The following is an 18,286-nucleotide window of genomic DNA, read 5'->3' as shown; positions in this document are numbered from 1 at the left end:
CTGTACATGTTTATTTGCCAAAAAGAAGTACTGTACAGTAAATTTATTCATAAAAACAGGCATCTCTTTAAGTATTACAAAGTAACGTACAAAGGCAACTTTAGTAGGAATATATAGTATGTGGTACAGTTTATTAAACAAAAATATGTACATATTACATACGCATTTTGCATGAACAATACATACACCGACAGAAGTGTGCTGATTGTTGAAACACAGCGACTGGCGGCTTGGCCGGTCAGCAGCGCCTTATGAACGCCCCATTAGAAGCAATGTTCCGCCAGCGGTGGCTCAGTGCGGCGACTACTGTGGGAAACTTAGTTTGGGAGTGAGGGGGATGATGGACGGTAGGGTGGGAGAGTAACAGGTGCGAGCAAGTACACAGTTCGGTTAAGCGGTCGTTCGGTTGACCGACGTTCGGATAATCGACGCTCTACTGTAATTACAAATATTGCAAGTGGGCATTTTCACAACCAAATAATTCATTCATAAGAATACCAGAGGAACTAACTCCAATTTTATGAAATTTACAGGAGAGAGGAAGTATAGTATTCTTATAAAATATAACTGACTTGTAGAAAGAGTAAATTGGAGATACGTGACTCCAGTTTACTGGTTGATCTGACTCCCAACAAGTAGAGCTCTTTAGATGTGACATGTCGAACAAAACCAAAAACCACATTTTTGGAGTTACATTCACCTGGTTCTCGTGACGAATTGTTTCAGTTATGAAATTTGAATTATGCCGTCTGAGCTCTGACAACTAAGTCCTCAATGTATGTACTGCATATTACATTAATACATCATCGGTACAAAAAAACTCAAATATATGCTTGCAATAACAATGCTAATATTCTCAGTAATTTACTGACAAGAAGTTGAACACTCAAGCTACATCATAATACCTCATTTTGGCCCCCCGAGGAAAAAATATTGTGGGCTTCTTTACGTAGTATTTGTATATAGTAGGTTCTGATAAAACATACCAGGAAGTTATGTTACATCCATAACCCTGTATGCTCATGCCCATAGGCGTAACTTGGCAGGGGCAGGGAGGGCACTTGCCCCCTCAAAATTTTAAAGTTTATTAAAATTTACAAGTTAGGGGACCTGAGGAGAAAAGTAATAAAGAGTAATATTTGTAATTTCGCAAGTGTCAGTTATTTAGCAAATAATCCTGGACGCTGTTGTTATGGGATGGAAAACTTTTCGACACTGCCCCCACCCTGAAAGTTAAGTCCCAAGTTATGCCCATGGTGCGAGTCAGTTCTTCATTTTCATCTAATCATCACTCATACTTGACATCGTGATTAGCCAAAAGTGGCAGGAAAGTAACGCAAAATAACAAACAAAAATACAGGCACCTCTAAACACAGAGATTGTCCCATACGGAAGGGTGAATGTCTCATGAAAAAGTGAGGTTTTATCCTAAATTTGCATGTTTTGTATCATATTTTAGTAGATACTAAATGTGCCTACCCCACTCATTTCTTTGCTGGAGCTGTCAGTGTCCAAATACATAAAACTTGGTTAAGATTAAATTGGAAATGAGAAAAATTTCAATTTTTTTCACTGTTTCAGTTTCCAATGGAACTCAATATGCATCAAATACACTTACTACACAATCTGAAAGAAGTTATCCTGGTCATAAACATAGGGAATAAGGAATTTATACAAGTTATTGTTACTGAGAATAACTGGGGTTATCTAGCTGATCTAAAAAGGTCCATCGTATGAGAACATGGGGTACTAGGCAATGATCACAATATAACAAGCGCAATTTTTACTTATAGTTGTCTCTCAGCACTATCTCTTTCTAGAAAACAAAAGCATGGTGCAATCACATCTTTTTGTTATCTAGAGTTTGAACTCAAACATTAGAAAATGAGGGTTGTGAAGTAAATCATGTAAATCACTTGAAATTCTGGAAAATTATGTGTGTTTAGTATTCTACATTGAACATGTACTGTAGTTACAATCAAGAATGGTGTGAAATGGACTGAAAAGTAAGAAGAAAAAAAACACTGTTGGAAATAGGTGGTGAAAAAAATACCAACAATGCTGGAAACTAAAAGAAAGAGAAAGAAATTGGCTGAAATACCGGTTCAGAAAGAAATGCCTGTTACAAGATACATTAAAAGCATTGTTCATGGGGAGTTAGTTTGGACAACATACAGATCAGAGGACAATTACAATGTTAAGCTGTTATGAAGTGTATGATATCCTGTTCATTGGATAGAAAATAAATTAACTATTTTTCTACAGAATCTCCATGTGCTGATTTGGTTTTCTGTTACCAACTATAAAAATTCACAAAGAGTCTATGGAACATTTTAGCAATTCCAGGCTGAGTGCAGCCTACAGACACATTAATTTAAGATGCCAAAACTGCCCCTTTCGTGTTAATCATGTGATACTCTGATTTGATTTATTTTACATCGCTATTCTGCTACTTTTAGCTAATCCCGAAGATGAAGGTGAGTGATGATTCGACGAAAAGACACTCTCAAAGATCATCCATGCTGGGACATCTGGCACAGTAGCCTGCTGTGCTAACCACTCCAATACAGAGGTTGGCTACTGTGTTACTCATCCACACCCAGTAAGTGCATATCTAAAGCATATATAATTTTTATCGTAATTTCCAAGTTAATCCATCAGTGGCAACATGTGTAGCTGGTTGCATTCGTTCACAATATAAGTAAGTCTTCAGAGGGTTCTTGAAGGGAAAAAATTGTTTCCCTTCAATGACCTCAATCATTACCTTGTTTATCTGAAAATATTGGCATAAATATGCAATCTTCCAACTATATTCACCAGGAGGGTAATGTCAAAATTGAACTTCATCTAAGAGTCGTAGTCCTTCCGAAAAAGAAATTAACATGCGTTAATTCTCTATGACAAGGAGTCACCTCCAGATGACGTCATGACTTAGCGCTTCGGCCTGGACCTCCAAGATGGTGTTGCCTCAATAAGTTTATAAAAGGCTCGAAAAAAACTAGGTCTCCTCGGTGACGTAGTACTAACGTCGTCGTCTTGTAATCAAGAAGTCCCAGGTCTGATACCTGATAAGAGCAGGGACGGCGCTACAGGGGGGTCTCAGCCTCCCCCCCCCCCCCCGAGCCACTAGTAATTCGATACTAAGTAATTTGCCAATCAGGAGTGGCCAAACTTGCTACGAAATAAACTGCTGCCTGAAAGATGGACTTATTCAGTGGATGTGAGATTGTTCTTTGATTGTTGTTGGCAGCCTCTGTAAATGGTATCACAATATTTCGGAATAGGTCTAACAGGTGTGAAAAATGAATTTTTATAAGTAGGATGACGTTCAAAATCTAAAGAAGCGTTATGTTTCGTTTCGGTTTGTTAGTTCCTCATTGGAGTACCAACAACTGCATGCGAGTTAGAGATGTTCTCTCATTGGTTTCATCGTTATATCTATTCTTAAGTAACTAATTCTCCAGCATTCTTAAACCCGAAGGTTTATGGCAGCAACACAAGCCTTCCTATCCTTATCACTGCAAATATTCAAGAGGGAGAAATACGAAGCTAAAGAATGAAAGAGTACACAAACTACCTAATTCCTAAACGCTAAAATATTGGAAATATAAAACTGGCCTCCCAGCCTCCATGGTCTAGCAATATAATTGCTGCCTTCATATCAAGGGGTCCCAGGTTCAATCCCAGTGGAGGAAACATTTCATTAAGTCATTCAGATTCCACTAGAAGGGCTTCCCCTGTGGCGTAATGGCAACGTCGTCAACTTGCAATAAGGGGGGACCCGGTGCCCATTGCACAGTGGTTTCGATCCCAATTTCAACTGTAGGGCCAGTCCCGATTAACCTATCTGGGCATAAAGTGTACTTCAAGAAAACAATTCAATTTAATTCCTCTAGAAGCTGTAGCTCTCGTCCCGATTAGCCTCTGTGCACATGGACGTCCGCAGGATTTTTTCCAGGGAGGGGCAAGGAAGGTATTTTTTCCAGGGGGGGGCCAACATGGCATATTTTCCCCAATAATAGTGTTCATCCCTCAAAAAACATTGCTTAAATTTGAATTTACCATGTTCGTGCAATAATTAACACACATTATTGTGGCTGAAATTAAATTATATGTGTGAAATATGTAATTTTTTGTTGACTTTCATTTTCCAGGGGGGGCCACGGCCCCCCCTTGCGGACGCCCATGTCTGTGCATATAATAGACCTTAATACAAATTCAATCAAGTAATCATTGAAATACGGTTCGAATATCAGCAGGCTTGGGCAATTTTCTAGCTCGCAGTCCTAGTCCTACATGTTAATTAATTATAATTTGCGAGGTTAGGAAATATTTTCTGCAGTACCACCATAGTGGAGAAACTTGATTCAGTTCGGAAGAATCAATCTTTGAAGCAAATCTAAAATTATTGATCCAATTCTCTGCAGTATTTATGCACAATATTTCCAAAGAAAAAAATCATCTTCAGCAGTTATTTTCACTAATAAAAATGCCCAGTGTAAGAGTTGCAACTATATTCATTGCCTTTATGTCAATGTATTTGTCTCCTAGTGGAAGTGAATTTGTAGTCAAAATATTGTCGTTCCTTGTGAGCGGCACCTAAGTGGATCACATCTCCGCATCCTCCCCATTTTTAGCCCTAAGTTCTGAATTTCAGTCGTTGAACAAGAAAAAGTAAAATATATTTCATCATGGCAGAGAAAATGGCATCATTAACATACTTTCTATTCAAGGGTGGTTTGTTTATTTGATGCCTACTTTATTAAGTTAGTGCCGCTTTACTGTTGTAATTTGAACAGTTTAGAGTTATGGCTCACCGAGTCAGAAAGGAACTCAAAATAAAGACCCTTCAGCAGCTGCTTGCAATGGTTAAAATATTTAAAATTGCCTTTTACGAACTTTATAAGCTTTGTTTTATTGAAATTTACTAACCCCCTCAACGACTGCTTATGGCAAATCAAGTGTTGCCTTCATAATCGAAATGGTAATGAGAGGTTGAATGCTATATCTATTCTGTCCTTTGAGAAAGAGCATGCAAAATCTTTGGATTTAAACAATGTTGTAGCTGCTCATAAAAACAGACGTACCTTATCGTAGTTTCTTGCTGTGGTTATTTTCTTATTTGAACAAAAAAGCACTCGCATTCTTTACACAGAAATAGTGTTAGCCTATATGTAGTGTTTATACATATATCCAGCGAGTTGATAATGAGTATTTCTTATGGTGTATTTTGTTTACTGTTCATATGAATAGTAACTGAGATACTATTCCTTTCGATAATGGCTTAGGAAAAGAAAACAATACAATTATTGCATTTTATTTGACACAAAAGATTCGTGCCTGTGGAACAAAATGCAACACATCATCTCAGTGATTTATCTCTGGATCTGACTGTAAAGTAGGTCGCTGGTGCAATTATATAGTAGTAAAGTATTACGTAAGTACCTTTTAGCCGATATTAGTTAGCCCCCGAGAATTTGACTCCGAAATCTGTACCCCCCCCCCCCACTTATTTTAGGCTGGCGCCGCCACTGGATAAGAGGCACATAGTGGTTGTCCAGTTCTTAAAACTTCAGCCTTAAACATTGAACGAGAAGAAACAAGACTTGGACGAGATATAAACCTAGAACGCAATCCCAAAATGGCGCCGAGTGTAACGCGATAAACGTGTTGTGGCGATCGGCCGTTCCTAAAATGCTTGGGTGAAGATTGTGAAGTTCGTTATGGCTTTCCTAAAGTCGATTTTCGTGCGATACACGAAGTTCTTTCTCGCATGAAACGCACCTACTGGAAAACTGATTTTCGTGGAAATAGTCTGCTAGCTGCATGCTTGTGCATGATTGTTTTCCGAACTAGCGTGCTTTGAAGCAAAGTATACGTACTTTGCCAAAAAAAACGATATGAAACAACGTTACACTGTGTGCCTTAACTGTTCTTGAAATATGATTCAAATTATTAACAACGCCCGCGGTAGAGTTTACTTCTGTTCGAAGGTATGATCTCCAGCTGAAGGCAATCTGATAATTCTTTAAAACAAAACACTACGTATCATGGTAGAAAAACTGGTTTCGTAAAGTTCACAAGGGCATTATTTTCGTTCTGCATCTCGTTGTCTTGAAGAGGCAAATTCATAGTCATTTGGGCTTTAAATGTATCCTTACACCCCCCCCCCCCTCCCAGATAATTTTCTTGGATGAATCTCTCGAGCCTGGATCTGAATGATTGCTTGTAACCTAAGAAATATCGCAGTGATCAAAAGGACAGTGTCTTGTTTAATTTAGGTCTATTTCTCCAGTGCATTTTCTGCAAGACGATTGCCACTATTCCTCTCGATGTTCCACTGCTACCAATCTGAAGTTGAAACTATTATCGAACCACATGCCCTTTGTCCGTGGCGATTAGATATCCGAATGCACGTTCCATTTTCGCAATCCCCAATCGGCACGCTGACGTGTTGACTTCAAAAGCAGTTGAAGTGGACTGTGTTGTTGATACGGCAAACTGCCCATGACTGAGATAAGAATAGGTAGGCAGGCCGTGGTAACATGCAGAGAAAATGTGGTACAGTTGGATGCACAAGTATTGCTCGGGAAATGGTTAAGGGCTATTTTCATTAACTTTTCTCCTGTTTCTAACTTTTACGTAAAGGGGGGGGGGGGTCCACATCATTCTCCAGCTTTAGAAAGCGTCCGTTACATGAAAGTCCATTCATTGTCCAAATGTTTTGTTACGACAGGTTTACATGTCCACAGCGCTTGAAGTGGACAATGTTATCTGGAGGGATGATTGGTCAAGCCTTGGGGTTAGCTGGGGGGAGGGGGATGCTCTTTTGGTTTTGACAATGATACAGCTAAGAAGGTGCTTTTTCGAAAATTTTGCTAGCTGGGGATAGCATACCACTCACTTCGAGCACTGCATGTCCACCATATTTAATCACAATGACGGATTTCATTCATATGAAACACTAAACCAGTTTTGCAAAGTATCTAGCCGTTATGAAAATATCATCAAAATATGTAATTTTACGGCAGTTGGCGTAGCCATAACATCAGTGTTATCTGTCGACTTTTCCAAATCACCGAGTCACGTTCCTTTCTAAACACAGACATGGGCGTCCGCAGGATTTTTTCCAGGGAGGGGCAAACGAAGGCAAATTTTCCGCAAAAATAATGTTGTTCACTAAAAAACATTGCTTAAATTTGAATTTATGATGTTCATGCAATAATTAACACACATTATTGTGGCTAAAATGAAATTATATGTGTGAAATGCATATTTGTTTTGTTGACTTTCATTTTCCAGGCGGGGCAACGGCCCTCCCTTGCCCCCCTTCCGAACGCCCATGGTCACAGATCTGAAAGTATCAAGAGCACTGGGACATCCTACAACATAGTTCGCTCAAATATAATATCAGATCAGTCATCTATAGGGGTATAACTGGTCTCATACCTTATCAAACAAGCCCCGGCCCCCGTCTTTCTGACCACGGTAAATATATTGTTAAGTTCGTCATGTTAGTTGAAGGATTCTTTGCATTAACGCACTGCAATCGTGACGTCGTAAATTGAAGGGCGGGGCGAAGTTCAATAAGGTGGCCTGAAGTAGGGATGGCCAGATCCGGATCCTAAGATTTATCGGATCCGGATCCGGAACTTTCGGATCCGGAACTTTCGGATCCGGAACTTTCGGATCCGGATCCAGAATTTTCGGATCCGGATCCAAAACTTTCAGATCCGGATCCGGTACTTTTGGTTCCGGAATTTTCGGATCCGGATCCGTTTTGCCATCCCTCATGCACGTCTTTGGAAAGTAAGAATGTGCTTATAACATATTGTTACCTGCTAATATACATATATATAATATACATACACACACACACATATATATATAGTGTGCGTGCGCACGTGCGCGATTTGTAATTAATTAATACACTTACAAGGGAGGTCTAAGTCTCCCCCTCCGATTTTCATGAAACTTGCAGGGCCCAAATGAAGAAACGTGTTTTTTTGTTTCGGCAAAAAATTTGTTCTAGGGGGCAACCACCTCTCGAATGTCAAGATGAGGACAAATTGAAGTGGGGATCTGACCCCTGTGTTCCCCTCCGATTTCCATGAAACGTGGCAGGTGTATAGTAGGGATGGCCAGATCCGGATCCTAGCGGATCCGAAATCTAGATCCAGAACTTTTTTATTTAGAACTGTAACTGTAGAACAAATGTATAATTTTTGTATAACATTTATATCTTGTTATATGTGTTAAAGGTTTCATCCTGGAATGGAATGCCTCACATTTATGTGTGTTTTCATTCCCCCCCCCCCCCTCAAATGTCAAGATGATGAGAAATTGAAGTGGGGATCTGACCCTGAAACCACGTAAATATGGCATAGGCAGAAACAGGGGGCATACGGCCTCTCTATACACCTGTGAAATTTCATGAGAATCGGAGGGGGACACAGGAGTCAGATGATCCTCACGTCAATTTGTCCTCATCGTGACATTTGAGGCGGGTTTTGCCCACTAAAACAGTTTTTAGCCGAAACAAAAAACACGTATTTCTTCCTTTGGGCCCCTCTATATCCGGAAATCTCGGATCCGGATCCGAAACTTTCAGACCCGGATCCGGATCCGCCGATCCGGATCCAGATCCGGAACTTTCAGACCCGGATCCGGATCCGGATCCAGATCCGTAACTTTTGGATCCGGATCCAGATCCGTAACTTTTGGATCCGGATCCAGATCCGTAACCGGATCCGAATGGATCCGGATCCGTTTGGCCATCCCTAGCCTGAAGGTGTATGTTGGGACAACTGCGCAGAACCATGTCCATCGTACTCGCGCGTGGAGGGAATGGGGGCAGATTGGAGTAGGCTTCACCTTGTGCCATTAATGAATAAGATACCGAGGGGAATAAAGCTGCCGAATCCTGGTGCTGATCACACCAGAACACCAGAGACGCTAATGCTGGGATATCGAAGTCACACGCCCTACCAACTGGTTAATATTATCTATTGTTACGTGCCAATATGTAATATCCGTGCTAGTTTACAAGACCGAAATTTTCGACATACAGTAACTAGAAAGTAGTGGCCATAATCTTTGCAGTCTGCTTCAACAGTCAATATGAAATTAGGGCCTCCCCGATGGCGCAGTGGTAGCGTCGTCGCCTTGTAGTCAAGGGGTCCCGGGTTTGATACCCGGTGGAGGCACATGGCACAGTGGTTCGGATCCCACTTTAAACCGTAGGTCCAGTCCCGATTAGCCTTACTGTGCATAAAGTGGACTTAAAACACCAACTCAAACCAAACCAAACTCAATATGAAATTACAGTAGAACGTAGTTTATCCGCGCGTCAATTATCCGCACACTCGAAAAAGCAAGATTCAGTTTTGAACAAATTTAAGCAATTTCTTCTTTTTTTTTTAATGGACCGGCAACCCTACAGAAGGAAAGTTGAGTGACTCTGCAACAATTACGCTGAAGGTGTGGGAACACCTGCCAAGCAACTTTGAACTAACAACTATATCATTGCTTTGAACACAGTACAGGTACAGTATTGTAACTTAGGCACGTACTGTACGTATCGTATATTACGAGTGTTGAATTCAACAAAAAGGGTGTTTTAAATGCATACGCAGAAACTTAATGTTACAGTGACCGGCAACACTGCTTCCAGGTTGGGAAGAAAAATTGTGGGTTAAAAAAAAAACCTCCTTGGCGTTCAGATAGAAATCGCTGCTATGGGGGGACGTTATCAAGAAACATGTCAAGGTCCAAGGCCCCACATCCTTCCCCCTCCCCTTCGGGATTGAACCCTGAACCTGCTTCGTCAGGTTGTTTGCACTCTCGCGTTCTCAGCATTGCTGAAAAATCACATGTTGGTCACGGATTTTGAAACATCGAACGGACTTAAAATCATCGTAAAGGAAAGCAATGTTGCCAAGTCAGAGGCAGAGTTATTTGCAATACCTTTTCAATACTTGTGTTATAAACGCACCTCGATATTTTGCTTCAGTTTCTTAAATTGAGCATTGAAGGATTACTTGCTAGGACGAAATGCCTATTGTGTTGTTTTAAACTTGTGCACGTTAAAGTTAACGGTCGACGTCGCGCTGTACTGTTGAAAGCAAAAGCAACGGTCACGCGCTACTTTCGGAAGCAAAGCAACATTTTCCTAATAGACGAAAATATACGTACACTTTCCGAATCTAGTATTCATTTGTGTCAGTAAGAAACATTCCCTATTTCACCGACTTTGAGGTCATTTTTGGTTATCGGCCTGATACAAGCTGGTGAACTCGCAAGCGCGGTAAGTGAACCAAGTTCCTTTATTCTAAAACAGCGTCGGTGGGTGGGGGGAGTCAGGCGACCCCCCTTCACTCTCAATGCATGCCTAATGGTTATACAGAAAATATTTAGTACCGTCGAAACGACAACCGCAGAATAAGTCTTATAAAAACTGAACATTTACATACCTGAGTTAATTCCATATACTCTAATAGGTCCAATTCCTGCAACGCCATCTCTATGATGTACCACCAACGATTACATCTTTATTATTCCCCCGTCTTTCTGTTGCTTCGCTTTGCCACACTCCTGCGTAGGTGAGCTTTCAGCAGACTTAACAAAAGGCCATTCCACTTCCTCGCTTACCCCCCTCTCGCTCCCCCCTGAGCCTAAACCACAGCTGGTACAAGTGTTCTGCAAATTGGTTAGACGTTTTGAAGCCTCCTTCCGCTCTATGAAGCGTCTATGAGATGTATCATGGGATACAGATAGGTATCTTGTAAACGTGTCACTTGAGTAGCGTCAAGCAATGATGAAAAAGTTTCAAGAATGAAAAGTTTCACTTTATTGCCATTTCCATGGAACGACAGACATGTATAAAATATAGTGACATCATAGACGTGGAGGTCAGACGCGGGGAGCGCGACAAGAGCGATGTTTGAGTTTTTAAGTCTACTTTATGAACAGAAAGGCTAATCGGGAATATGTTTTTGGTTGTAAATTTACTTTACTCCTCATCAAACTGAAATTTACCCCTCCCAACTGTGACTTCTGGATCTGCCACTGACTATAACAATGGCCACTGCATCCCCAGACAACTGTTGGAACATTGGTTTGTAATAAAACAAGTAAATTACAGTTACATTCGTAATAAATGAATTTATGCACGCAAAATGTACACGTAGGGAACATATTATTGCAAAGTTACCTCATTTTATGCATTTCCCTTTCAATTTGATTGGGGAAACTATAATTCCTGTTTCGCCTAAAATGGCGGATAGTACTCAAATCAGATAATCTTGTGCAGATAAGCCACGAGGCGAAACGGGATACAGTCACCAATCTTGCCAGCTCAACGAGTATTACAGCGGTCAACAAAAGAACAATGAACTGACATCACAGATCACACTCACCTGCTGGACTTCCGCTGTTGTACTCCTGAACAGTTCGATATATCTTGAACCAATGAGTTCTCTGTGCTTGCTGAGCGCTTTGGCTGCGTCCTCTTCTTGGGAAAACAAAACAAAGGCGTCGCCCGTGGCTCTGCCATCTGGTTTCCTGACGAACAGCACACCTTCCTCCCCGTCCATCACCTTGCAGGAATTCTCGCCCGCCTCAAAGAAGTCCAGCTGAAATTTTTGAGACAAGACAAGCGTTAATATGGAACATATGATAATAGAAAACTAACTATGACGTTCTTAAACTTGATGGTTTATTGTTCTGCTAACAAGGATTTCCAACGATTTATTCCCGATTCAAGACTTCCCAATTCGGGAACTATGAACATTCCAATGATTTAGGACTTCCCAACTGAGGAACTATGAAAATTAGAATGAAAACTGACATTTCAGGAACTGCTCTATACCAGTTGGATATTTCAGTGAAATGTCTTCCCAACTCAACACGTCCTACTAATTGCCTCGGGGGAGGATTAATTGACGTTTGAAACAATTGACATTACGCACCCCTATGTAACTATTAACCTATGCTAATCTAACCTAACCTAGAAACGAAATATCTGCAATATACTCAAAATATATTAGAGGAAAGAAAAAATACATGTAAAGCACAGTATTTTTTTCCACAAATGCAAATATATGTGCGCAATATTTCAGGGTAAAGTGTAGTAACGATAAGAATCTCAAATACCGATCCTTGCCTCTCCCGAGGCAGCTGTTCCCGAGTTGGCAACATTGAAAATATCGGTTCCTGAATTGGGAACTTTAGTCATAGTTCCTGAATTGGGACATAATCTTCCCAAAGAGGCTCTAATCATGCACGTACGAGAGGTGTTCAAAAAGTTTCCATATTCACCTAGTTCAAAATCTCTGAGAAAGTTGAAACTGGGCAGAAAAATTATGTCTCTTCTACAGTCACCACCCAATGTTAAACATTTTTCCCATCGTTGCAAATACTTGCAAATACCATCTTTGTAAAACGCTGTAGATTGGGCGTTTAGCCACGCCTCTGTCGCGGATATGAAGTCAATGTGATCTTGAAAATGCTTGCCCCGCAAAAACTTCATATTAGGGAAGAGGAAGAAATCCGAAGGTGCAATATCCGGGGAATATGGAGGATGAGGCAAAATTTCATAGCCACACTCACGTGCTTTGACGAGAGCACGATTGGATGCATGGGCAGGTGCATTGTCATGCAGGATGAACACACTTTTGGACAGCATTCCTCGCCTCAAAATTTTAATTTTCTCACGCAATTTGGCTAGGTCTGCGTAATAGTTCCCAGTAATTGTGTGGCCTTTCGGAAGGTAATCCGTGAGGATAACACCACGTGCATCCCAAAAAACGGATATCACCACCTTCTTGGCAGACACTGACCTTTGCATTTTTAGGAGGGGGAATCACAGTGCTTCCACTGTTTTGAATTTTCTTTCCTTTCAGGGAGAAAACATTGATTTGTTTGGGAGGTTTGCGTTGCAGGAAGAGGAATCTGATCACGGCTCTGTATTCCAATTTGTCCATTGTTGCAACTTCATTCATTCAAACACCCGGAAAGGGAACTGTAATTATTCAACTGCAGTCATTTGGCACATAACATACACACAAAGTTGTACCTATTCAACTTACACAAGTTTGTGTTCCTACTTGAATTATAAGGATATGGAAACTTTTTGAGCCCCCCCTCGTATGTGGAAATACGTACATCTAGGGTGTTCGGGGAAAGCACGCAAGTCGCAAACTGAGATTTACTGTTACTTTCATTTTACGTCGCACTGAATTAAATAAAGAGATCATTATAAGTATAGATATTATCGGGCATGTGTAAAGACAAACAGCAGTGGCGGCGATTAGGGGGGGGGCAGTTGCCCCCCAGTTTTCGCCACTTTTGCCCACCCCCCACTATGCTAAATCTTATATACAAAGGGAAATATACTGTCTCCCCCCCCTCAGTTTTGGAACCCAATCGCTGCTACTGTCAAAGAGTGATGATTGAACAAGTATATCATGTCTGTAACGTACGCTATTAAAATAATAAATGTAAATAACTGTCTCCTGTAAAATTGCATTTTTTGACTTTCCCGGATATCCTAGATATTCGGGAAGGATCCGCACCAAGTGTCTCCGAAATATATATATTTAAATCAATACGTTAATATAATTTATAGGTATATTGATAATATATTAATTAATATTGTATTATTATTACATGAATTTAGGTAAAAAGACCGTATAAAATATAAATATATAACAGAACATATTCATGATCTAGCTTACTTGTGGTTAACATTGCCAATTTGTATAAAAACAACTGTCCTGGCAAGGAAATTAATGTCATTTTTTAAAAAAATTAATATTTATTGAATAACAAAAAGGATATTAGATCCAATTGATGTAAAGCAAAGTTCCTGATTAATATTTCATGCATGTTGTTATAAGTAGTAGTGCACATAAATGTTCTCTGGTACAGTCATTCTAGTAAGTTTGGCGGAAATAATCCTCGATTATACCAGAAATGCTAAACGAGTATATTTTCATTATTTAATTTTAGTAGTTGGTAAGTCTTTCGGGGAGGGGGCATTTTCAATAATAACCTTGACAAAATAACTGAAGCTCAAAAATCTAATTTGAGGCCGAATGTTTTACCTCTATAATATCAACTGCAACGAAAAAATAAAGTTGTTTTTGTTATTGTCACATTCTCTATATCATTCTATTGCCGTTGGTTCCAAATTTTTACGTAATGGTAACAGGATACCACCATGCGGAAGACTGGATGTGCAATTTTTGCCCGCCATTTCGTAATGTATTATAATATATTATTATAATCTATTGTAATATATGGTACAGTGGGATTCACTACTTTTGCTCGGCAAAATGTCCGCGACTATTTTCAGTAATTTTTCTATTACATCCTGTGTGTTTTTAAGCGATGGATTTTTATGTATGCTGGTGCAGAATATGTCAACAGCTTGTTTTGAGTTTTCTTTTAATTCTTAAATCTCTTATTGGGTCAAATAAAGTGCACGAACACGGTGATGGACAAATTGCACGGTAATACTCATGGATCCCAGTGTACTCTTCCTGCTAATGTACATACTTGCTGTTTTTTTCTTTGTTTTTGTTTTGGCATTCGCTTTCAGCGTCTTGTATTGGCAGACAACCCTAGCGTATTTCTTTCTATAACTTTTCCCGCTGCCGCTAGATGGACGTAGTGTAACTTAGCAGATGTAATGAAATGAAATTTAAGAGATACAGCCGTGAAAGAAAACATTAGCAAGACAAAAAAGCCACGAAGAATGAAAGACATGAAAAGTTATCAAGGAAGAAACTCCTTATAACATCAATTCCTTGAAAGGACATTGTTACCTGAAAGCCACTACTTTTTATTTAACGAAACTTATCTGTTTACGGTCATACAGTCTTGCGAGTTTGGAATCTCTCTTTAATTATCTCAGTTTTCGTGAGTTTTTTCTCACGGTTGTATCCACACTAATATTAATTTCCAATCATACAATTAAAGCATTACTCACCACCTGCTTGGCCGTACAGTCATACGGTAGGCCCCGCATCCGAACAATGACCTGGCCCCCTCTCGAGAGAAAAGCTTGGGCTTCATTATTGTTCCCTGCAACAATGAAAAGAAATTAGCAAAACTGATCTTCCTGTAATGTTTCAATACTTGACATCAAAATGTTAGAAAAACAAAGCGGCTACAGAGAAAGGAGACATGCAAAAGTTGATTCCAAATCAAGTGTTGCTACTTTTGACTCACCCGTTTGTTTATTTCTGAATCTATCTTCAGCCCGGTACATGATAGAGTTCGACAAGTAACAAACCAGGAAGAAACTCCTGCTAAATGTAGGGAAAAATTGATAGATGGTTTAGGACTGGTTTCATATTGTTTAGTAATTTATTATCAGAATGTACATCAGTCCTTCAGGCGTCCACTATCAAATCCAGTCATTTTCAACCCGCATTTAGTCATCGACACAGGGGGGGGGGGACAGGCCCGACTCACCCGACTGGGTGAAAGTAGCCTCAGTGAAGTTAGCCCCACACAGTGATGTATTCCCTAACCACCCCGAAATTTCCTGAACAATCCCCTGAAATTTTCACTAATACCCAAATGCACATCCCGGTTGGTCCGCCCCATTTTCATTTCTCTCCCCATGACATGTTGGTTTTTCGTTAGTTTACGATATTTCTGGCAAACATTTCATTACCTCCACAACTGCGCTGAAGTTATTAACAAAGTCAATGTCCTGGTCGAACAGAAAACTGTCCACATCGGGTTGATTTTAGATAGTTTTCGACCGTTTTGTTAGTTTTCCAATGTGTCCAATTCGTGTCCAATAAATATCACGTAGAAGGTACAAGTTAGAGTTGTCACGTTATACACTAAACGTTAACAAGAATACTCTCGAATTTTCATAAAATTCTAGTTATTATTCCCAAGCTGGGACAACTGGTTCTTATAATTCAGTGATTAATACAATTTATTGTTGATGTACTGCAAGTTTGGTTCAATAACCACAAACTCTATTTACAGGGCGACTATTTTCTGTACAGTCACCTACATAACTGACAAGATCGTAGATAATATCAGTGACATGGATTATGAAAATGGCTGCATAGTATCCAAGGATTCTTTAACCGACAAATGAACACACAAATGTAACAACAGAAGCTGGAAGCTTGTGTACTATATGTCAACATGATCTGGCAACTCTGAATGACGTTTCGTGCCTTGGCAAATGCACAGTTGAAATGACGACGAACTTTGAGGCAACACTTTAGCGATATGGTGAAAAGTGTTACACATTTGGTATGGTAGGGTCATTTCTGGCTTCGCTAACAGATTACATTTTTAACAGATTATCTTACGGGGCAAGAATTGCTAAAAACAAGACTATCTATTCGAAAATTTATTTTCGATTATTTACTTACTAATATTCAGCGAAACCGAAATAACTACATCGAAGGTAAGGGGGAATGTGTGCAATCTTGCCAAGTCAAACCCTCCCTCTTCCCCATAAGATGTTACGTGAGCCACAGGCATGGCATTGTCATTCACGATGACATCAGCACTCACACTATGTACAAATGGCTGCTACTGGTCTTAGAAGATGAATGCTAATGTATTGCATTCAGCAATACGTTCTAGCATATCTTTTGGTAAAGGGGAGCTGACGTGATGGGCAAAGCGTTGTTCTGAGAGTACTGCATCTCCAAAAGCCTTCCACATGCCTTGTTTGCTTTGGTAAACTACAGAATCATGCACGAGCTTTACCTTTCTCAACCACTTCCTGAATACGTTTGCCTATTTGCCATGCTGATTTCAAGAGTGTGTGAATCAGCAATTTTCACCCCTTACAGAATCCCTATGAAACTCTTCTAAGAATAGATCCAGTAGGATAGTACAAGTCTTTAGCATAGTTCCGTGTTCAAATTGTTAATGTGAACGTTTAAGGCTATAATTTATGAAGCTCGCAAGCAGCATGGGAGGAGGCGTCGATCGCCCCCCCCCCTCCAAACGAAACTCCTCCATCGTAAAATTAATTGCTAATTAACATGGAAGTATGTAGTGATTGATCACTTCATTTGACGTCCAAAATTACATGGCAACTGTGGCAATTATAGAGCTAACATGGAGAGAGGTTTACAAAGTTTCGAGAACTTCACTTCATTAAAGGCTTTTTACTGTGAATATAACACTGGCAAAATTGATTTTCACTAACAAATCAAAATATCTCAAGTAACATTGCTAGTCCCACTGTTAATGGAGCCCGAATAACAACAACAGCGCATTCACGGAAATGAAATGTTAGTAACATCAACCCAAAAGTTTTTAGCCATCGCTATGCTACCCATATTACATACTGGATTCAGTGTTCGAATTGAAGAAAATATAGGTGGTGGGGTCATAACTTATACTCTTTCTGCAATCAGAGAACTTCAAAAGTACTTTCCTTACTTAATAATATTATCCAACGCATTAAAAAAATGTGATTTCAAGCATATCTTAACAACAAAAATGTAGTTCATTTTAAAAAATGTAAGTTGCAGAAGTATCACAGGAACAGTGGGATCCATGAGTACTACCGTGCAAATTGTCCATCACCATGTTCGTGCACTTTATTTGACCCAATAAGAGCTTCAAGAATTAGAAGAAAACTCAAAACAAACTCTTGACAACTTCTGCACAAGCATACATAAACATACATTGCTTAAAAACATATAGGATGTAAGAGAAAAATTAATGAAACTAATCATGGACAATTTGCACGGTAATATTCATGGATCCCACTGTACAGCATGGTATTATTTGCACGTGATATTCAGTGCAGTGACTAAAAAGAAAAGTAGCGACTGAATGTACATTTAGGCCTATAAAGGGACAGAAGATACTCTTTACTCTGTTGGGGAATATTCTCCACCCCCTCCCTTTTCAATTCGAACACTGAATTTATTGTATAAGGTGAGCAATATATTTACAAATGCACATAAAAACAGTATTACTACAAACAAAGCCTTCAAATTCATGCTGCAAAAATGTTTCAAAACAAAAATGTGTAACTTAAACATAAGAAAAAGACAAAATAATCTTTGGGTTTGAAAAACTGCCTATCAGTAAAAAATTCTCAACGCAAATCAAAATTCAAAATTGGCATTCAAAGCGTAAACACATCAAGATACTCAAGGAACAAAACGTGCTCTTCAATGCACAGGAGTGTATATATATATACACACACATACAAGAAAAAACTTATTAAACACGACAAAGTTAAGTTTTGCAGCCATTACTTACGGGACGAGGCGGCCCT

At 39.6% G+C, this 18,286-nt stretch overlaps 1 protein-coding gene across 1 annotated transcript in view; it reads right to left on the bottom strand.

The window, feature by feature from the left end:
* The window catches only part of fus (epithelial splicing regulatory protein fusilli), a 267,610-nt gene that overhangs the window by 26,946 nt on the left and 222,378 nt on the right, over window positions 1-18,286 (bottom strand). Inside the window, 2 exon segments of the mRNA XM_083113532.1 lie at window positions 11,418-11,633; window positions 14,993-15,087. Coding sequence (XP_082969658.1) covers window positions 11,418-11,633; window positions 14,993-15,087 — 311 coding nt within the window.

The sequence above is a fragment of the Lepisma saccharinum genome, chromosome 27, assembly GCF_977018435.1.
Source record: "Lepisma saccharinum chromosome 27, izLepSacc3.1, whole genome shotgun sequence".
In the NCBI taxonomy this organism is placed as follows: domain Eukaryota; kingdom Metazoa; phylum Arthropoda; class Insecta; order Zygentoma; family Lepismatidae; genus Lepisma; species Lepisma saccharinum.
This window is presented reverse-complemented; position numbering and strand designations above follow the sequence as displayed.